Source organism: Acomys russatus, chromosome 11 (genome assembly GCF_903995435.1).
Source record: "Acomys russatus chromosome 11, mAcoRus1.1, whole genome shotgun sequence".
NCBI classification, from domain to species: Eukaryota; Metazoa; Chordata; class Mammalia; order Rodentia; family Muridae; genus Acomys; species Acomys russatus.
Window position 1 is genome coordinate 19,354,311 of NC_067147.1, and position 22,853 is coordinate 19,377,163.

Genomic DNA, 22,853 nt, shown 5'->3' on the forward strand with positions numbered 1-22,853 from the left:
GTTGGTGGGTGGATATTTTGTTTGTTTGTTTAGGACAGGGTCTGGATATGTAGCTTTGGCTGTCCTGGTACTTGCTACATAGACCAAAGCTGACCTTTGATTCACAGAGAACTGCTGCCCACTCCTCCTTCCCCCCTACTCCGAGCCTGTGATTAAAGGCATGAAACACCACACCAGCATCTTCCTGGTTCAGAATCCCAGATCCTTCACGTAGTAGCTGCTTGACCCTCATAGAGATGTATTGTTAGCATCCAGTTACTGTCCAGACCGCAGTACACATGGCAGCCTTAGGATGGCTACAGACTGTAGTACACATGGCAGCCTTGGGATGGCTACAGACTGTAGTACACATGGCAGCCTTGGGATGGCTGTCGATTTTCAGGAAGAAATCAAACCCAGCGAGGGAAAGCTGGCACTTCCCACAAGAGCAGCAAGTTCTAGAAGAGTGCTGCTCCAGTTTGGGCCAAAGATGGCTGCCTGGTTTAGGGTCAGAGCATAGATCTGAGGGACACAGACCTTTAGCAGGTACGGTCTGGGCCCTTCTCACTCTGACAAGCTCTCATGATCGCACATGGCTGCGGCTGGCAGCCCAGACAGACTCTACTGTTCTGGCTTCTGCTGTTTCTGTTTTTCCTCTATCACCAGTCATGCACTCATTCTGGATCTCAGCTCATCTAATTGGAGGCGGTAGCCAACCTATCCGCCTTGCCAGTGCCTGCTGTCGCCCCCTGGTGGAAGCCAAAGGGTAAAAACACCATCTGGGTCAGGAAGGAAAAGATCACCTTGGGAAGGGAACAGGGAACTGCGGGAATCTCCCTAGCTGGCTTTAAAGACTTGTGTTGTGACTCTCCCTGCTGTCCCCTCTAGGTAAATGATTTACTGTGACTTAAGAGTTGGCATCAAGCACAACAGCTCTGACTTTCCAACGGATTCAAAAAGCACTGACTAATGAGGTAGTGGGGCGGACAGCTGGACTATTGACCTGGCCCTCCCTTGCTCTGTGTCTTCATGTGCTCAATCTATGGAAACACTCATTACTGTAGAACTAGAGCCTGTCCTGTGGGGGGGAGGGTCTGCAATTCCAGAATGGTCCAGAATCAGGAGGTGTGAGAGTCAGGTGGAATAAAGAAATCCCTGTTTTCGCTCTAACTTAAGTCCATCATGCCCATTAGGAAAGCAGACATCAAACAATGGCAGCACTAGTGTGTGTCTCTTATCACCAGGGCCACAGACAGTCCCATTACAGACGCCTTAAAACACACCAGTACTCTGTGTGACACCACTCTGAAAGTATGCTAACAGATATAACCCCAGGTATTGTACTCTTCAAAAACTGAGATTTCTTTGCAATCTTATGTATTTTATTTTGTGCGTTTCCCCAGAATGCCAAAGGCATTGGGGTCACATTGGAATTGTGTCTCCGTTGCTCTGGACCATGGATAGACAGTCTTATAAGATGGCAAAGCCACAAGGTTTTGCTGCACCCTCATCCTGGGCTCCACCCTGACCATCCACCAGAGCAGGTAGCAGCTGATGGCTTGACCTCAGGTGACAGGGGCCCTCTCCCTAAGAACAATCCTGTTCCACATATGTGGCAGCATGCAATCCCAATGCCATGCAGAGAGATGCTCTCTGAGGCTCAGTTAGAACAACTGACTGGGAGCGAGGCTGCGTCCATCTTCCGACACTTCAGTATCTGGATCTCAGAGCATCTAGTCTGGCCATATCTTAGCCCTGCTCCCGGGCTGATGGCGTGTCTCGGTGAAGGGCTGTTTGAGTGCACTGGAGAGACGGTGCTCCAATTCCCAGCACCAAACTGTGTAAATCCAGGGTGAGATCAAATGTGCCATCGTGTGCCCAATCATGTCATAAGAATAATAAAGAATTCCAAAGGGCTCTTATTTTGAGTAGGGAAAGGGTTCTGTGAGTCTGAAGAGAGAGAGAGAGAGAGAGAGAGAGAGAGGCGAGGGGGGGCTGGGGTGAGGGTGGATAAGCAGGAGGTGGGAGGGAGAGCAGGAGAACTTGGAGGCAAACTTCAGGATGTGACTGCACTGCATCACTGTGTCTTGTTGCCAGTGCTCCCGTGACTCTTCCGGAGTTTGGTTAACTCCCTGGGACCAGTTTAGACTTTCTAATTCTCAAAATACAGTCACATTACTTCCTCAATGGCAGGGAGGGGGAGATGTGGACAGAATAGGATCAACAAGGCATATCTTGTGAATGCCACAAGATATAATGTATGTATTAGGATCATTTGTATTGGGGGAGGGGTTCTATTATTCCCTACCCAGAGAATTCTGGAGCCTTCCTTGATACCTAGACTGCTGTTGTATAACAAAGGGCAGAGGCTCGTCCTAGTTACTATTTTCAGCCTAGAAGGCCAAACTGGAATGGCATGAGAATTTACCAAGAGACACAATTCCTTGTCAATTTAAGTTTCTTTTCTGGGAACTGATTGCCCCGGACTCGCAAGACTTTCCAACTCTGGCCTTCTGTACCACTCCTCCTGAACCTCTAAGGCATGGCAGTGCTGGTTTCCCAGAGTAAAAGCTATGATGCTATGCCCACACCTGTCTACGTGGTGAGCTGTAAGAACAGTTGGGCTTTGAAACCATCAACCTGGATTCTGACTTTGAACATTTTTTTCAAATTCTTTATTTATTTATGTGTGAATGCTCTATCTGCATGTGAACCTACATTCCAGAAGAGGGCATCAGATCACAGTACAGATGGTTGTGAGCCATCAGGTGGTTGCTGAGAATTGAACTCAGGACCTCTAGAAGAGTAGGTAGTGCTCTTAACCCGAGCCATCCCTCCAGTCCAACTTTGAACATCTTATTTCACCTTTTGGAACGTTCCCTATCTCCATAGAAAACAGGAACAATTTGTAGACTGCCTGTATGTTATCTTCCTAAACGACCCCCCCACCCCTAAAATTCTTAACAGCGGTTTTTTTTTTGTTGTTGTTGTTTTTTGTTTTGTTTTAAGGGGGAGGGAGGGAATCTAGCTAAACCCAGGAGTCTCGCTGCAATCGTCTGCCACGCCGGGAGGGGGCAGCATACTCCAGCCTTGCACTCTGGGGGCCGACGCGGTAGGGTGGGGAAGAAAGTTCCCAGGGTCTTAGCTCCCGCAGATCAGAGCTGTAACCCCGCTCCTAGGCCGGTGACAGCAGAAGGACGTGGGATCAGGAACTCCACGCCTCATAAACCAGCTCCCGGGTGGACTCCGACCTGTGTACGTTACAGCTGGTCGCAGTGAGGGAGTGCGCTGGCGCAGTACTGCTTCCGGAGTGAGGTACTGCGCTTGCGCGCCGCTGCCTTTTTCCGCCTTCGCCAGATGCAGCAAGGGCTCAAGGTTGCAGGTGAGCTGTGCATCCATCCCGTTAAGTAAACTTTTCTTACCAAGGCATGAAAATAAACGGGTCTTTGCCGAACATCTGCCCACTCCTTCAATCTCTCCAAAAACAATTCGGAGGACTTAGTGAAGGAGGGATGGAGGCTGCCCTCCCAGGGATCTTTCCTGGCTCACCCTGACACTTTTCCTGAATTTCTACCTTCATGGGCCCTAGATCTCTCATCTGTTTTGCCTTCTGTCCTCCCAGAGGTGGGGTGTGGTGGTAGGTAAGGTTCAACCAGACTTGCTTCAAAAATGGCTTTCATGCCCACGTAGCGCAGAGGTAGGCAACTGTTTTGTTTTTATATGAAAATGTAAATGCTTTGTGTATATTTGTTGGCCAACTTCTAGAGGACTTGGAAAAGGGAAAGACAGGGGTTTGTCTTAAGTCATATTGCCGCATTGCACCCGGGATGCTTTCTGGCCTTGTATCAGAATCTAGCCTGAGTCTCTTGCAGGAACATGCAATGAACATGCCTCCCTTTCCAGCCACACCCCATTCCTTTCACATTCTTACAGCCTTCATGCTTTGTTTTGTACTGGGCAAGTGTCCAAAAGAAACTAGAAAGAGAATTGACTAGTGTGAGTTTTCACGGTGAGCAATGGTTTTGGAATGTATTTGTTTTTAGCCTCTTCTGAACAACACTCAGTTCTCTGTGGAGATGAAGGAATTGGGGGGTTTCCTGACAATGTGGCCAGGGGTGGTGGGGCAGTGGAGGGGCATGGAGACAGCCACAGCATAATTTCAGCATAGATTCACTCAGGGCAGCGTGCTTGGTGCTGTGTGCAGGTTAGCAACTGATGATGCAGTGTGAGTTTGCCTTCCATGAGCTTGACTGGCTGAGAAAAAAGAATTGGACAGGAAATACACCACATTCAGTTTTACACCAAATTAAAGGGCTCAATCTCTGAGACAGGGACACAGGAGCGGTTGAAGACTAAACAAAAAGGTAAATTAACTTTTCACACTTTTGGTTAGGTTTGAAGAAAAATTAGGGTGCCAAGTTTCTATCCAAAGATGAATGATCTGTATTACCAGCATTGGATTTGTTTTTTTAAAAAAGTGTCTTTCTGGCTGTTAGACACCTCTGTCTATATTCCAAATATATATGCCACCTACACATACACACACACACACACAGACACCACACACACACACACACACACACACACACACACACACGCACGCACGCACGCATGCACACAGCTGCCCCAGGGCTATAACTCAGGGAAAAGTATTGACTATTCATCTCTACATCTCCTAGAGGCACAAGCCAGAGACCAGGAGGAGAGCCATCCTTGTAACTTCCCTGCCTTTCCCCACCTCCAGGCTGGGTTCTAACCAGGGATCAAGTACCTCTCACCACCCTGCTCCATCTTGATCGGCCTTTCTTCAGGGTGGGTTACTCTCATCAACCAGTTAGTTTATGCGTCCCAATTTATGTCCCTGTTTTCTTAAGTCCCACTACCACAGCTAGGAAACGTTTGGTAGAATGTTAGTCTGACTGGAAGGCTTGCTTATATAGCCCTTCACTGACCTTGGGACAGGAGCCCCAGACTCCTTTACAGGGCTGATGTGAGTGCAGGTAATATTTCTGAACAGATGCTCTTTTCACAGCCCATTTGTGTTTCAGCCTTTAAGGTTGCCATTATTAGTTTTCAATTATGTGTGTCTCTGTGTGGGTTTGTGCACATGAGTGTCCTTGCCCTCAGAGTTCAAAGGTCCTCAGAGCCCCTGATGCTAGAGTTACAGGCATTTGTGTGTTGCACAACCCGGGTGCAGAAACAGCTGAGGTTCTTGCCAAGCTATCCCATCCTCCCTCCAGCCTTTGCGGTTCACTTTATTTGCAGCATGCCTTGCTCTCTAACCCCTGGAAGCCTTTGCACGTGTGTTCACCTGTCGGCCCGGAACACTTGCTCACTGCTTATTCCTGCTTTCCCCTAGGTCCCAGCTGGGACCTGGCCTCCCCTGGACATCCTGCCTTAGGCTCCAGTGTCCCTCAGATCTGTCCCCTTGGGGCTCTTCACCATCTGCTCCTCCCTGCTCTGTTGTACTGTACACAAGGCTGGGTCTACAACCTTTCTGAGACTGCTTCCCACTGCCTTGCACAAAGATGATGCTCAGTACACACGTGTTGAGTGGAAAGGGGTTTAAATGTGCTCCATTGAATGTTCAAGTGACAGATTTCTTCCACACCAGTGTTTTCTTATTATGATGAAACAGTAATGGCCTTAAAAATAGGAAGGACAGTAAAAGAATATTATTACTGTATAGGTAATATTTATTTTAAAATGTAATTTTATTTTTAATTGACACGGTAGTTATATGGGATAGAGTGTGGCATTTCAGTGTCATGTGTTTGATGTTTAATCAATAGATTAGGGCAATTGTCATAGCCATGACCTCAGATGTTTATTATTTATTTATTTAGGGACCATCCGAAATCCTCTATACTAGTTATTGAGGAATCTGTGGAATTGCCAATCACAGCCATCCCACTGCTGTAGGACACTAGACATTGTCCCTTCTTTACAGTGACAGTGTGTACCCCTTAATTCCTCCCTCCTCACACATTTCCAGGCGTTGAGAAGTTTTTAGCTTCCACGTGTAAGTGAGAGTGCATGGGGTTTGTCTTTCTGTGCCTTGGTAGCCCTTCTTGGGCACAGATGAACTCTACCAGGGTAGTTCTTCATGAGGATTCTTTCATTGTTGCCTTATTCTCTCTCTCTCTCTCTCTCTCTCTCTCTCTCTCTCTCTCTCTCTTTCTCCACCACCCCCACCCCCCTTTCTGGCTTGTGTTTGTTTGTCTTATTCTGTAGCCTTACTGGCCAGGAATGCCCTATGTAGAGAGGTTGGAAAGCCTCCTACATGCTGAGATTACAGGCATGAACATTTGGTTTCCAGTAGACTCTAAGTGACTCTGAGATCAGTTGGCACCTGCCCTCTTCTGAGTCAGTCTTCTGACACTGGTTGGTCTAAAGAGGAGCAGGGAGAGTTAAAACAGTGCACAGGAGAGCCAGGAATGCATCTCAGTGGGGCGCTCCTGCCTAGTGTGTGCAAGACCTGGATTAAGTCACCAGGAAGCACACCCACCCACTTACACACACACACACACACACACACACACACACACACACACACACAGAGCCAAATGCACAGGAAACTTTATTCACCATTACTATTTTTCACATTTGCTCACATGGTTATTTTTCCATGTGCAAAAACAGATGTAAAAGTAGTAAAAAATACAAAAATGTCAGGATCCTGTGGCTAGATAGGTTATAGTCCCCATGGACAGCTCACTGGGCTCTTCTGCTAAAAGGACATGGCACTAAAATGACTTCTAATAACTTGTCACCATACCCGTAGGTTGGCGTCTCCCAGCTCTCATCAGAGAAACTTCTTACAGTAGTCAGTGTGACACTCACAGCTGGCCAACATGCGGAGAACAAGACTGAGGAGTGCTCAGCACTAAGTGGGTTGTCTGTCACACCCCTCCCCAAAAGGCTCAGGGAGCAGCTGAGAAGGGGTAAAAGACTGTAAGAGCCAGAGGTCTCAGATGACTACAAGCAAACAGTGTTTTCCAGACACAGCAGGGCAGATGCACATATGAACTCACAGTGGTTGTTTACTGTGCACAGGACCTGTGCACACTCAAGCCAGACAGAATTCCAGTGTGGAGAAGGGGCAATGGATGCACACAAAGTCCCACCCATACCGGAGGAGCTATGAGCACTTGATTGTCACTGGGAGTGGGTGTTCAGTTTCCTGTAAGGATGTACTACCTGGTAGGTCAACCACTCTCTAGGCCCCACACCCAAGAGTATTTTATTAACACAAATTGGACATTATGGTGTGTGTGTGTGTGTGTGTGTGTGTGTGTGTGTGTGTGTGTGTGTGTGTTTGTACAAAATTGGGTGGGTAGGAAAGCCAGTATGTTAAAAATACATGATACAGAATAGTCAAAGACTTAATAAAATGTTATTTAAGAATCACCAATTAACATAGAATTTAACAAGCTAAAGAATTACATCACATCTCATCTCATCTGCACCCCACACTCTGGGAGACATGGGGAGACAAGGGCAGGGCCTGTAGGCCCACAGTCCACAACCAGCTGGGTCATTGGTTCTCAGCCTTCCTAATGCTGCAACCTTTCAATACAGTTCTTCAAGTTGTGGTGACCCCCAACCATAAAATTATTTTTGTTGCTACTTCATAACTGTAATTTTGCTACTGCTATGAATTGTCATGTAGATAATCTGGTATTGGGTGACTCCTGTGAAAGGGACATTCACCCCCAAAAGGGGTTGAAAGCAGCTGAGCTAGAGGCAGATCCCTTCTCTCCTGAGGCTATCTTACTTCTGTTGCATCCTGGGTAATTGAGGGTAGAGTCTGAAGGAAAACGTCTCCTCAACACTGGAGGTTCTCTGCCTCTCCCAAGATCATGGGACACACAGCTTTGCAGAAGGGCTCCGTTTTAAGGCGCAGTGACTTGCTGTTGATTAACTTACAAGTGAATGTCTTAACCACTGACTGGGAAGCAAGTGGTCAATAAATCCTTATTTAGAGGAGGCAGAAGCCAACACTGCAGAGCCCTCGACAGACAAAGTCCAAAGAGGTGATGAAGATGTCCCTGAGAGCAGGTGCACAGTGCAGTGGGTGCAGGTGCTGGCCATGTCTCATAGGTTGAGGGGAAGAGGGCCTTGCAGGCCTGGAACTGGTATGCATTTTAAAGTCTAGTCAGCTTGGTCAGAACAGAAGTCTTATTTACAAACAGTTGAGGGAATAGCAGGTGTTGAAAACAGGCAACACAGAATTGGCTGAGGTGTATCCCTGCCCCCGCTGTGTGTGTGTGTGTGTGTGTGTGTGTGTGTGTGTGTGTGTGTGTGTGTGTGCTGATGAGATAGGAGATAGTGTCTGGGTGGTTGAAAACAGGCAACACAGAATTGGCTGAGATACCCGGCCCCCGCTGTGTGTATGTGTGTGTGTATGTGTGTGTGTGTGTGTGTGTTTGTGTATACTGATGAGATGGGAGATAGTGTCTGGGTGGTTGAAAACAGGCAACACAGAATTGGCTGAGGTGTATCCCCGCCCCCACTGTGTGTGTGTGTGTGTGTGTGTGTGTGTGTGTGTGTGTACTGATGAGATGGGAGATAGTGTCTTGGTGGTACAAGAGGTAAAGATTGAACCTCCTTTCTTTGGTGGGCCCGGGAAATCCCATAGTTTTGTGGGATGCCTCTCATTTGTACATACATTTGTTGTTTTCGAAAACACTACATAATGCGCCCCTCACCCTTTCTTTAGACTTGCATCTTTACCAATGGACCTGGTTGGTTTTGGTTATGCAGCCCTCGTGACAATTGGAAGTATTTTGGGATATAAGCGAAGAGGTAAGTCGGAACTTTCCTCCTTCCCTTTCTCTTTCTCTGCCTTCCTTCCTGATGTGGTGTCTCATGTAGCTCAAACTCACTCCTGATCTCCCAAGTGCTGGGAATATAGGTGGGCCCCACCATGTCCTGCACAAATTCATCGAAGGAACTTAGTAGGGAGTTGGTGGCTGTGTTGGAATCTCCTGTGGATCCTGAGCAGGACAAAAAGCTAAAGATGTTTCAGGGGTGGCTGAGAACCAGCACCCCTTGGAAGAGACTCATGGAGAGAAGTCAGTTCTGTGGGGCCAGGCATGGCAGAGCATTCCTGTTTTCCACAAAACTAATTTCACTAGCAATTAGAATTTCATCATTACCCTATGAGCATATACAGGAGGAGGAAATCCCCCTCAGGAACAGTCATAGGGGAGGGGAATAAGAAGAAAATGGGAGGGAGGGAAGAATGGGAGGATACAAGGGATGGGATAACCATTGAGATGTAACAAGAATAAATTAATAAAAAATAAAAAGAATTTCATCATTAACTAACCTTCTTCAAGGCAACTTCTCCCTACCCCCATTTAAAAAGGAATAAAACATTTTCCTTAAGGATACTTAATTATAAACAAACAAGATGCAGAAACTAGAGCCTTTTCTGGTCCTGAGAATGTTATATTTCATAATGTAACTATTAGTAATATTATTGTTTTTATAATAATAATTGTTTTTATAATAACCCCACAAAATAGTTAATGAGGATATAAAGTACTTAATTATTTAGTTTTTACAGTTATAAATATTTAGACTTTTCTGAACTCCATAGTCAAGCTTCAGTGTTTTATAGGCAGATTCCTTTTTTATTTTTTTATATTTTTATTTTTTATTTTTTTATTTTATTTTTCAGATTCCTTTTTTTAATAATTAGTTTTGTTTTGTTCTGTTTTATTTTAGAATCAGGCTCACTATGAAGTGCTAGCTGGCCTGGAACTCACTATGTAGATTAGGCTGACCTTGAACTCACAGAGCTCTGTCTGCTTCTGCTTCCTGAGTGCTGGGATTAAAGGCATATGTTACCATATCTAGCCTAAAAAGTAATTCTTTAAAAAATAATTATAGGCAGGTGTAGTTTGCTTGTGGAGCATTTCAGAGATGGCCCCGTAGACCAGAGGGAAGAGTCTATATTTTGCATGGATAGGAGAGTGTACTCTGAGTATCTGTGTACGTCCATTTGATCTGTGGTGGAGTTCAACACTCTTTGTTCAACCCTCTGTGTAGCCCTGGCTGTCTTAGAGTTCACCCCGTAGACCAGGCTGGCCTCAAATTCACAGAGATCCCGCTGCCTCTGCCTCCCAAATGCTGGAATTAGAGGTTTACACCCCCACATCTGGCCTAATTCTTGTAAATTTGTGGTTGTTGTCTGATTGATTGGGTTATTGTCTATTCTTTTCTGTCTCCCCTGATAGTGGGCGGCATGTCGGGGGCAGGGTGAGTGGGGTGTGGGGGAGTGGGGGTGGGAGTGGGGGAGATGGGGTTATGGGGGTGGGGGTAGGGGTTGGCGGGGTTGGGGGGGGTGTCTCGGCGGGGGGAGGTGGGTGTGCTGTTGGGTGTCACAGACTCCTTCCCACCTCTCTGTTCATCTCCTCCTGTCACGTAGCTCATCCTTTGCCGTGTCCATGTGGATGAGCCACCTTCTTTCTCTTCTGTCCTAGAGCTAACAGATTCCTCTGGAATTTTTGGGTGTCTCATCACCATCTCCATAAATTTTTAAAACTCTCCCTCTGGTTCTCTTTAGAATAGAGGGTTTTTGTTGTTGTTGGTTTTTGTTTTTGTTTTTGTTTTTTTCCGACTCTTCTCCTTCAGTGGGTTATACAGAGGTGACTTCTAGTTTGTTATCTTACACAGAATTTGCTTATTTTGAGGCAAGGATGTTTTTTCATATATATATATACATATATATATATGTATATGTATATATATATATTATGTTGGTATCATTGGTTCAAAGGAAACATTCTCTCTCTTCCTCCTCCTCACACTCTCTCTCCTGTTGTGTCTCTGTCTGTCTCTCTGTCTTTGTCTGTCTGTCTGTCTGACTTTCTCTTTGTCTCTACCTCTGTGTCTTTGTCTGTCTGTCTGTCTGTCTGTCTGTCTGTCTCTGTCTCTCTGTGTCTCTGTCTGTCTGTCTCTCTCTGTGTCTCTGTCTGTCTGTCTCTCTCTGTTTGTGTGTGTGTCTGTCTCTCTCTCTCTATGTCTCTGTCTGTCTGTCTCTCTCTCCTTCTTGACTACTATGAGGAGAGAGAAGCTTCCTGTCTCACATGTGCCCACCTTCCTGATTCTTTCTCACCTGAGGCCTAAAACAATGGAACAACCCAGCCTTGGGCTGAAATCTCTGTCAAAGTAAATCTTTCTTCCTTTAGATGGACTTTTAAGTATTTTTTTTTTCATCATGACAGGAAACTAATTACTTAAAAGCTGAAATTTCATAAACCCTGATAGAATTACTTTTGAAATAACTTTTGCCAAAGATGTTTCTAAATATCTTCTATTGCAGACCTGAAAAGAATGCCTGAATATTTCTGCCTTCATATTTAATGGGTGGTTAGGTTCTTTGTCTCTGCCTCTGTCTCTGTCTCTCTTCCCCGCCCCCCCCCCCCCCCCCCCCCGCCTTCTCTCTGATTGTCTCTGTATCTGTCTGTCTGTCTGTTGTTGTGGAATATTCACCAGAGATGACTGCTTGGACATGGGTTTAGGCTGAAAGTCTTTATTAGCTGGCCTGTGACTGCACTGGGTGTTCAGGACTCAACTGTAGCGCCCAGCCTTTTTCAGGGTGAGCTTTTAAGCACAAAATCCATGTCCTGGGATGACATACTTCATTTAACAAAACCAGTTAGGCAGAAGCTAAAAAGCAAGGTTAGTACATTTTTGAGACCTTCCCAGAACTGTATGGACTTGGATGGGTCAGGCCTTTTTTTTATAGTACTGTGACCTAAATGATTTTAAATTAGTTGAATTCTCTAAAGCAAGAACTGCATGCATATTATTCACAGTGTGTCCAGCGTGCAGCTCTCTGTCCAGAGCACAGGAAGTACCTAGTATTTATCACAGAGCTTTGGTGCTTTGGGGTGGGAGGCTTGACCAGACACAGGCTGGCTGTATCTTCTGCTCTCTCTGTGTAGTCTCTTTTTGTTTTTGAATGCTGATGTCTTAAGGCTGGAAGATAATTCTTCAAGGTATAGCCACTGCTTAACTTACACAGCACTTCTCTCCTTATAAGAATAAAAAATAAAGATAAAAAATACATCTGATACCCATGTCCTATCATCACAACCTATTAGTGAAAAGATGGCACCAGGGAGACGGGGCATACAGTGGGAGAGGAGCAATGGGAGAAGCCTTTCTTCCTCTTCCACGTGATGCCTGCCTCTGCTGTGCTGTCTGTTCGTGCTTCTCTGCCTTGCATTTAGTCTTTTGCATGAAACCACCTATGAAGAGGTCCATGCTTAGTTTGCCTTCGTCCCCTTATAGCGCCCAAGTAAGAAAGTGTATGTGTTAGACTTAAAGTGCTGGAATGAATTCCTTTTATTTTTCAGCACCCCCCCCCCCAGTGTGTGTGTGTGTGTGTGTGTGTGTGTGTGTGTGTGTGTGTATGTATGTATGTATGTATGTATATATATATTTTTTTTTTGAGACAGGGTAGTTTTATAAAGTCCAGGCTCACTTGAACTCACTATATAAGCCAGGCTGAGCTAGCACTCACAGAGATACACTTGTTTCTGTCTCCTGAGTGCCAGGATTAAAGTCATATGCCACCACATTTGGCTGCAGTTCTCTTTTCACCTTCTTCACTTTAAAAATTCTTATTTTCATTATTTTAGATTGTGTATATTGTGTGGGTATGTGCACATGAGTGTAAGTGCCCAAGGAGGGCATGCAAGAGCTGTCTGTATTCGTGCTTTTTAAAAATAAAAAATAAAAAAATCTTTAAACATTTTAATTTATTATAATTTATTCAGCTTACATCACAGTTGTTATCCCCTCACTTGTATCTTCCCATCCCCACCCTCTTCTGCCCTATTCCCCTTTCATAGACCTCTGACAAAAGGAGACCTCCTCCCCCACCATATGAATACAGCCTATCAGGTCTCATCCAGATAGCCTGTTTCCCCTTCCTCTGTATGCTCCTGGGGCCTCCCCATCAAGGGAAATTGATCAGATTGGGGGTATCAGAGTTCATGTCAGAGGCAGTCCTTGATCTCCCCACAACTGTGGAGAATGAGCTGTCCATTGCCTAGATGTGAACAGGGTCTAGGTTTACTGCATGCATTGTCCTTGGCTGGTACAACAGTTTCAACAGGCCCCCTTGAGTCCAGATCCGCCAGCCTTTGTGGTCTTCTTGTGTTGCTCCTGAACCCTCTGAGTCCTTCCATACCCCCATTCTTCCATACCGCTCACACCTGGAGTCCAGCAGGGAGTCCCAGCATCTGTCCCAATCCCCTGCTGGGTGGAGTCTCTCAGAGGACATCTATGTTGGGCTTATAAGTGAGTATATACCATGCATATCTTTCTCAGTTTGGGTTATCTCACTCAGGACAATCGTTTCTAGTTCCATCCATTTGCCTGAGAATTTCAAGACTTCCTTGTTTTTAATAGCTGAATAGTTTCTGCTGTGTAAATGTACCACAGTTTCTTTATTCATTCTTTGAATGAGGCAAAGGACACTGTCAACAGAACAAAATGACAGCCTACAAACTGGGAGAACATCCTTACCAACCCTATATCTGACAAAGGGCTAATATCCAAAATACGTAAAGAACTCAAGAAATTAAACAGCAGCAAACAAAATAACCCAAATAAAAAATGGAGTGCTGAACGAAACAGAATTCTCAATAGAGGAATAGTGAATGGCTGAGAAACACTTAAAGTAATGCTCAAAATCCTTAGTCATCAGGGAAATGCAAATCAAAACGACAGATTCCATCTCACACCCATCAGAATGACTAAGATCAAATCTTAACTGACAGCACATGCTGGGGAGGATGTGGAGAAAGGGGAACACTCCTCCATTGCTGGTGGGAGTGCAAACTTGTACAACCACTTTGGAAATCAATCCGGTGCTTTCTCAGAAAATTGGGAATAATGCTACCTTAAGACCCAGCTATTCCACTCCTGAGCATATACCCGAAAGATGCTCCACCACACAACAAGGACATTTGCCAAGCTATGTTATTAGCAGCTTTATTCATAATAGCCAGAATCTGGAAACAACCTAGATGTCCCTCAACTGAAGAATAGATAAAGAAGCTGTATTAATTCTTAACTGCTAAGCCATTTTTCCAGCTCATGTAAAATTTCTGGCCCCCCCCCCCCCGTCCCTCTCTCCCCCTCTCCTCCCTTCCTCCCTCTCTCTTGCTCTCTCTCCCTCACTCCCCTCCCTTCCTCCCCCTTCCCTCCCTTCTGTCTCTCTCTCTCTTTCTTTCTCTCTCTCTCTCCTCCCACAGGTGGAGTTCCATCTTTGATTGCTGGCGTTTCTGTTGGACTTTTGGCTGGCTATGGAGCCTACCGTGTCTCCAATGACAAACGGGATATCAAAGTGTCACTGTGTAAGTGAAATGTCTTCCCCAGTGGAAGATGCCTGAGTCATGCTCTGTACCAGGCTTACTAGGAAATGAACTGTCAAAGTGAAGTGTCTGTGAGCCCATCTGTCAAGATTGAGCATAACTCTCATTCCTTTCTAGAGGGAACTGATAAAAAATATTAGCATTCGCAGCTTTCCACCTCACGTTTTTATAACACATGCTACTAGAAACCAAATCAGAAAAGGCACAGGATTGTGACTAGACTTTCTTTTTTTTCTTTTCTTTTCTTTTTGTTGTTTTGTTTTTTTGAGACAGGATTTCCCTGTGTAGCCTTGGCTGTCCTAGACTCATTTTGTAGACCAGGCTGGCTTTGAACTCACAGCGATCCGCCAGCCTCTGCCTCCCAAGTGCTGGGATTAAAGGCATGTGCCACCACGCCAGGTGACTAGACTTTCTTTTAGCTCTCTTAGGTGTACATTGAATGTGGTTTTCAAGTTACTGTGAAAATACCCTTATGTAGCCTTACTGCATCGTGTTTAGAGCACAGATAGCTCTTATGTACAGCTATGCCTTAAGACTGTCCAAAAGAAGAAGCCTTACTTCCAGCTTCTTTTTTTTTTTTTTTTTTTTTTTTTCCCTGCACTTTGTAAGAGCATGCCTACTGTTTAGCCCTGCCCCACCCCTAGGTTACTTGGTTTTATTTTTTTGACTAGGAAGCATTGATAATGTCTGAAATTCTAATTCATGGCATTTGGGTTTCAGTTACAGCTTTCTTCCTGGCCACCATAATGGGTGTGAGATTCAAGAGGTCCAAGAAAGTAATGCCTGCTGGTCTGGTTGCAGGCTTAAGGTAAGGACCATTCTGGTCAACGCTTTCCCACGACAGCATTTCAGAGATGTGACAGTCAGTGGCAATATCACTCAGTATGCCCAGTCTTGGCTAAGTGCTGGTAATTTTTGTGAAGAATTAGTTTTCATGGCTCTGTGGAGATGGCTCCACTCTTGTGGAGGACCAGGTTTGGCTGACGACCATCAGTAACTCCAGTTCCAGAGGAATCTAACACGCTTCCGGCCTCCGTATGCACCAGAGACAAACATACGCTGCCAGGCAAAGCATTATTACAAATGAAATAAAAATCACGAAATGTTTTTAAAAGGATTTAATTTTCATGCCGGAGAGGCAGCTCAGGAGTCAAGAGCACTTGCTGCTTTCCTGTAAGAACTGAGGCTGGTTTCTACAATGCACGTCAGGTGGCTTACAACCACCTGTGCCTTCAAGTCCAGGGCATCTTGAAGTGTCTCTGTAGGTACCCACACATGTACACATACATGTACACACACACACACACACACACACACACACACACACACTGGAATCACTCTTTAAAAACATTTTAAAGAGAAGTAATTTTCATTTGAAATGTCAAATGATTAGTATGGTAAGTATAAGCAAAGCAGACATAAGCCGCCATGGACTCAGTCAGTCTTTGCTGTGGCAATGTTGCTCTCTGATGCACTTTGTAGTGTTCAATCCGATGTAAACATTTATCAGAATAAAGAGCTAAGTTCTTCCTCAGTTGCTCCACCTGCTTTTAGTGGTAAATTCATTTAGTACCCTTTCAAAGAGCTGTACAGTGACTGACAGTCTGAGTCACTGAATTTTGAAGGAAGGGTTTTTTTTTTTTAATTAAGTTTGTTTATTTTTAATTTATTCATGTTACATCCTGATTGTAGCCCCCTTCCTCCTTTCCTCTGGCCTCACTCTCCCTCCCTCCCTCTTTACCCCTCCTCCCTTACCTTAGTCCTCAGAGAGGGGGAGCCTTCTACCCCTACCATCTAACCCCAGCCTATCAAGTTGCATCTGAACCACCTGCATCCTCTTCTTCTGTGGCCTGGCATAGCTGCCCAGCCATGGGGAAGTGATCAGTGAGTAGACAACAGAGTCCATGTCAGAGGCAGTCCCTACTCCCCATATTATAGGGCTCACACGGAGTGTGTACTGCCTGTTGACTGCCTTAAATTTCTCTTAAGTGGATCTAGCATATTAATTTTATTTATTTATTTAGGTTTTTTTTTCTTTTTTTGAGACAGGATTTCCCTGTGTATCTTTGGCTGTCCTGGATTCTCTTTGTAGACCAGGCTGGCCCTCGGAACTTAACAGAGAGAGAGAGATCTGCCTGCCCCTGCCCCTGCCTCCCAGAGTGCTGGGATTAAAAGCATGCGTGTGTGTCCGAGTGCACCACGATGCCTGGGAATTTGTTTATTTATTTGGTTGGGTGTTTAGTATATTAGTTGCTTCTCTGTTATGGTGATAGAATGCCCCCACAGAAAGAAAGCACCCTAGAAGAGAAGAGGGTTTAGTCCCAGGGAGTGGTGGGAGGATGTTGCTGAGGGGACACAGTCCATCACCTCAGGTGCAGCACAGCTGGTTTGGGTGAGACAGGCCTGGGAACCAGGAAGTAGAGTGACCACATTCTAGCTACAGAGAGAGAATAGGAAGACAGACAGGCTACAAAACCTCAAAGCCCGCCCCTTAGTGATGTACTTCCTCCAGCCAGGTTCATTTCCTTCAGGTGACATAAACCTCCCTCAACAGCGCTACCAGCTGGGGACCAAGTGTATACACACACACACACACACACACACACACACACACACACACACACACACTCGGGTTTTTGGGGAAAGCTTCTCCTTCCCACAGCTAGTTATCAGTTAGTTTCCTATTACTGTTTCAATGCTGTGGACTCACCCCAGGGCCTTGCACATGCCAGGCAAAGCCCTCTACCACTGAGCTGCAGCCACAGCCCTGATCCTGTGATTCTGTCCGTGAAATTACATATATATTACCAAATAAAAGATAGAGAAACTGTTTCTGATTCCTCCTGGAAACCGCCTCTGTGTGTTGAAAGCCCTAACATTGCCTTCCTTTGGTACACAATTTCATTTTTCACCAGTTATTTCAAAGAAGAAGTACACAAAGCCTGTGTACAAATACTGTGGCTGTATTTCTAATAGAAAATATAATAAGCTTATAATAGAAAATATAATGATCTGAAGTACTAAATCTGCCTAGAAATTCACCAGGAAAGAAACATAAATATTTTATCTATATAATGGAATATTGAGCAGGCATGTGCATATCATGCTTTTAGTTGGTGTCATTGTAAATTAATAATGTCATAATAAAATATAAAAACAGGATCAAAACCTACCAACTATAGCTTGATCCAGTATATAAAGATGTCTGTGGCAAAAACCAAGCTAAGACAGAAATACTTCAAGTGTCAGCAGTATATTGCTGTGGGTTATGGCCTCCTGGGCAGTTTCGTGGTCTTTTGTTGCTGTAGCCTTTTCTAGTGTGGCTCTCTGCTTATCTAGTGTGGTGATTTTTATTTGTGGGGAGGAGTTGCCAAGACAACTTCATAGCTATGTCCCTGCCCTGAGATGATCGTTGATGCTGGGGAGGACCAAAAGTGGGGGTTAGTGACAAAGAGAGGACCCAGTTCCTGATACTGTAACCAATACTGCCACTGAATGACTTCTCCATAGTGTGTGTGTGTGTGTGTGTGTGTGTGTGTGTGTGTGTGTGTTTGCCGCCATGAATGTGCAGGTGCCCTAAGAGTACAGAAGAGGTCATCAGACCCCTTGGAGCTGGAGCTATAGATCATTGATCATGAGCGCTGCCATGGATACCGTAACTGAATGGACTCTGGTCCTCTGAAGAGCCGCAAGTGTCCTTAACTGCTGAGCCATCTCTCAGCGCCTTGATTACTTCTTCTGAGTTGCTCTTCTCCGGTGGCTTCTGGAAGTTTGTATCTCACCCTGACCTTTCTCCCTTAAGCCCTTCTGTGAGGGTTCAGAGCAGCAGGTGTGGCTTTCTTCATCATGCAGGGAATACTTTGAAGTTGACACAGGACAAATGAATTCCCTCCTGCCTTAAGGAGGGCTGTGATAAAGCTCCCTGAGGACACAGCACAGGACCATGACAGGGTAGGACATGGCCTTCCTGTCCACCAGAGTGACCCTCTCTCTTTCTTCCTCTTCTTCTCCCTCAGCCTTATGATGATCCTGAGACTTGTCCTGCTGTTGCTTTAGCACCTAGAGGAGCCAAGAGCCAAATCCCATCATGCTCCTGTGCCGGGCGGAGCAGGTTTCTGCACTTAAAACTTCAATTTAAATACATGGGAAACGTCTTATATTGAAATGAAAATAGTGTTGTCGTCCTAATATTTAAAATAATCAGCCATGTTTGTTTGCCCTCCCCCCTTTTGTTGAAAGCACAAATTTTAGCTGTTTCTGTTCATTAATCCTGGTCTTTAAAGAGTTGTTGTATGTTCATTTACTTTGTCTCATGTCATGTATGGAATTTGGGGGCTTGCTGTTCTCTGATTTTGACAATTCCAAACACTTATGACTCAAATAAGTTTAAGTTAAACTGCAGCCTCTCAGGTAATGGGATTCCTTGAGGGAGCCACAGAGGGTGTTAATGAGTTGTATGCCATTTTGGTACACTAGGGATTTTATTTTCATTGTTGTTGGGGTGGGTGTGGGGTGGTGGGAGTTGTGTGTGTGTATGTGGGGGGGAGCAGGGAGGTGGGGAAGAGGTTGCCTTGAAGGAATTCTGTTCTCAGTGCATCAGTGTCCTAACAGAATGTATTTAGTATTCAAATAAAATACAATTTATTTTAAGCCTTTTCATTCATTTTTGTCTTTTCTAGGAACGCAATCGCTCGATCACCTTTGACTTTAACATGCTTCATTTTTAGTAAAAAGGCTGTCACGGGAGTGTTGTTCACACCAGATCTCCGTGCTCCTCAGGAGCAGCTCCCTGTCCTCCTCACCCCCTCCCCCCCCCCCCCCCCCCCCCCCCCCCCCATGAAACCACCACTCCATTTTAAGTGCAGTTATAACTTGTAATGTCCTAGGCAGTTTTAGGAGCAGATGGACCATCTGGAGTTCCATGCCCATTTTCTCCTGGCTGGTGTGGTCTCTGGGAATTCTGTCCCTCTTTTGAGGACTCAGTTTCTCATCCCCCAAGGGGTTCTAATAGTTAGCTTGCCCTCCAGGTCACTAGGCTCTCAGCCTCAGGCCTTCAGACAGTGGCCCTTGTTGACATGGAGAGGGGTGGAGAGCTCCAGCTGCTGGCCTGGTAGGCAGGAGTACTTTCTCTGCTGACCTACAAGCAGCCATAAGGAACTGAGGGAGGGAGAAAGCAAACCTACTAGCAGAAGGACTAGGAAATCCATACAAAGGTCTTTGCTATGCTTTAAAAGACCTGTTTAAAAAGAAAAGAAAATCCGCATTGATCCCAGCAATGCCAAAGACACGTCTAACACAAGCCAGGCTGGGCGTGGCGGGTGGTTTGTTTCCTCAGCAACAGGCAGGGTTGACAAGGGCTTCTACTCATGCTGTGATTGACACTGAAATAAAGCCAGATTGATTGAGTGTAGAAACATTTACTATATCTGTGAGGTACCCCGGTGATGGAAACTTTTAGAAGCTAGTTGAAACTATGCTGCTCCCTGGACTTTTCCCAAAAGGCAGTGAAAGTGAATGGTGGTGGTGTGGTGTGTGTGTGTGTGTGTGTGTGTGTGTGTGTGTGTGTGTGTGTGTGTGTGTGTGTGTGTTATTGCTGAGTTTTGTTTTATAATCTGAGGGTGAGCAGGGTGGCTCAGCCGGCTAGGTTGCTTCCTACTAAATCTGATGACCTGAGTTCCATGTCTAGAGCCTACATAGTAGGACGAGAGAACCTGTGCCTGTCAGTTGTTCTCTGAGCACCACACATGTGCCACAGCAAGCTCAGGTACACACACACACACACACACACACACATACATACTTACTACATACCAGTTTATTCTAGCACTGTATAGAATGCAGGGTAGCCTTTTCTAGCTTATTGATAGGTGTCCAGTGGTTTATTTCCATACATATTTGTTATTCCCTACTAACATGGCTCCTTCTCCATGCCTTCTTAAAAAAAAAAAAAAAAAAAAAAAAGCGCTAAACTGCAGAGTTCTGCATTTAAACATACAGACTCTTAAAACATGGTCATACTTTGTTGCTGTTGTTGTCTTAGAGACTCCTCCTGGTTGTGTAGAAATATGTTTTTTTCAAAAGCTACATTTGCAAACATCTGAAAGCAGTTGCAGTTCCCTGTACTGGGCTGGCATAAAATTGGGTCTGTCAACAGCCAAACATGCATTAGGAAGGGGCTCAGTTTTTAGCAAAGGGTAGACCTGGGGAAGGGACAGTGTGTGTCTTCAGTTGTGTATGAAGCCCACGAAGGTGAGCACACCAGGTTCCAATGGGCAGTTCGAAACCTGTGGCCACACTGCTGGTTCTGGTTAAAATCAGTGGGTCACAAATCAAATAAAAAAGGCATGAGTGTGGAAATGGACTTGTAGGGAGGAGGAGATGGGGAGATGGTGGGGGTGAAAAGGATTGAAGCAAACAATGGGTAATACACATGTATAAAAACGTCAAGGAATGAATTAAGTTGACAAAAAGGAAATCGGACCATCATAAAAATGACAGCTCTGCACAATTTAACTTGCAAGAAAATTTATGGATGTCTTCTAAGCAGTTTGTACTTGGGGCTGTTATGTAACACATGGGGAGCTGTGTAACCGTTTCTAGCTGAGTCTGGACCTCTGAGTGCTACTTCCAGTAAGTCGCTGTGTTTCTGTTCACGCCACTACGCCACTGGAGCCACCGTTTTCATTGTCAGCTACTTTGCTATGTCCCACTTTCCACACTGCTGAGACAGACGATCTATCGGATTCCCTTGACTGGAATTAATCAACATGTTTCTATGCTTCATGAGGCCTGCACAGCAGTCCGCACGCACACGTTCACATGCATAAAGTACATAAAACTAAAGTACAGTTAAAAAAAAAAAATTCCAGCACACCCAGCTGCCCTTCCAGAGGACCCGGCCAGCCCATGTGGCCACAGTGATCTTTATATTCAGGTCTGGGGGAATCTAATATCTTCTTCTGGCTTCCGTGGGCGACAGGCTCACATATGGTACACAGACATGCACACAATATAGCCATACGCATAAAATAAACATATTCGGAAATTAGTTCTGTAGACCTTCCTGCCAATGACCTTAGTGCATATATGGTATCAGTCTGAAGCAAGAGGATCAGCCTGCTCTGGCTCCTGGCATGGGCCCTGTGCATTGTAAACAGACAAGGGAAGCCACGCCCAGCAAGCAGAGGACCAGAGATGACCTTCCGTTACACAGTAGGTGTGTTTTGCTGCAACCTGAGTGGCTGGGATTTGCCTTCAAGGGTAGGTTGCAATCTCATTACACATCAAGTTAGAGTTCAGCATACTAAGTGTGGAGAAGTCTTCAACCAAAAAGGACTTAATTGGACAGACACAGGACACCTCACCATGGAGAGGAGAGTCACTCCTGCGTACTGACGGTGAGTGAAGAACATAGTTGAGGCCCCTGTGTTCAATCCTTCTTGGTCTCATATTCTAATGATCCGGCAAACTGTATGCCAACCTTTGCCTTGGCCAGTGGTTCTGAAACTTCCTAATGCATCAGCCTTTTAATACAATTCCTCATGTTGAGGTGACTCGCCACCAGAAAATTATTAAGTTGCTGCTTCATTATTTTAATTTCGCTACTGTTGTGAATTGTGACTGACATGGGACCCCATAGGGGTCATGACCAACAGGTTGAGAAGCACTGCCCTAGTCATTACCTGAACCTTGGACTCCTCTCCTCTCATAGTGTGAATTGCTAGTACAGCCCACATAGTAGACCAGTCCTTACCTTCACTGATGACTCTAGGGTAAAATTAATGTAAATATGTGAAATTGACCAGCATATGACTGATACTTAACTAATGTCATCTTTGTCCCAATCGTCTACTCTGCTAGTACATGTAAGTGAATTCCGGAGCATCCATCATTCCTAAATCCTGAAGCCAAGTGCATCCTCTAGGGATGAGACGTGGACTCCTGGCATGAGCAGGGAATCAGCAAAGGGCTTAAAATTTGCAACTGTGAACTGCATGTAACTCAGTCTGAGGTCTACTGTGACTCAAATGTGGCTTAGCAGCCTAGAGCTGGGGTGCCAGCAGGGCCAGCCTTTGGTCTCCAGGGCCTTGGCCTCCATGAGTCCCACATCTACCCTTGTTCTGTTCCTGTACCCAGGCCTGGATTTTCATGTCCATTAGTGACCGGTGTGTAAGGGAGGACTTTGCTTCTGCCTTCTCTTTACATCAGCTACAAGACGGAAGCAGCAACAACTGTGGCCGTGCACCTGATACCGTTTCAGCCCATGATGCGCCTCAGAGTTGACAGTGGTACTGTGTGATTAGGGTGGCGATGCATGCTTTTCATCAGCTAAACGTAGCCATTGGAAATCAAAATACAGCACATTGGGCCCAGAATTGTGGTAATTTTAGTGTAAATAGACACACCAAGCTTTCTATAAGAATATAGAGTATGCTGTTATCTGTAATCTCTAACATGTTAATTTTAAAAGGT

At 45.3% G+C, this 22,853-nt stretch overlaps 1 protein-coding gene across 1 annotated transcript; it reads left to right on the forward strand.

Moving 5' to 3' along the window:
• The first annotated feature begins 3,190 nt into the window (after positions 1-3,190).
• On the forward strand, positions 3,191-18,882 carry Tmem14a (transmembrane protein 14A). The gene is made up of 5 exons (XM_051152958.1): positions 3,191-3,361; positions 8,702-8,787; positions 14,262-14,363; positions 15,102-15,189; positions 18,398-18,882. Exons 2-5 carry the CDS (start codon positions 8,718-8,720, stop codon positions 18,435-18,437), a joined length of 300 nt encoding a protein of 99 aa, XP_051008915.1. The 5' UTR covers positions 3,191-3,361; positions 8,702-8,717; the 3' UTR covers positions 18,438-18,882.
• The last annotated feature ends 3,971 nt before the right edge of the window (positions 18,883-22,853 follow it).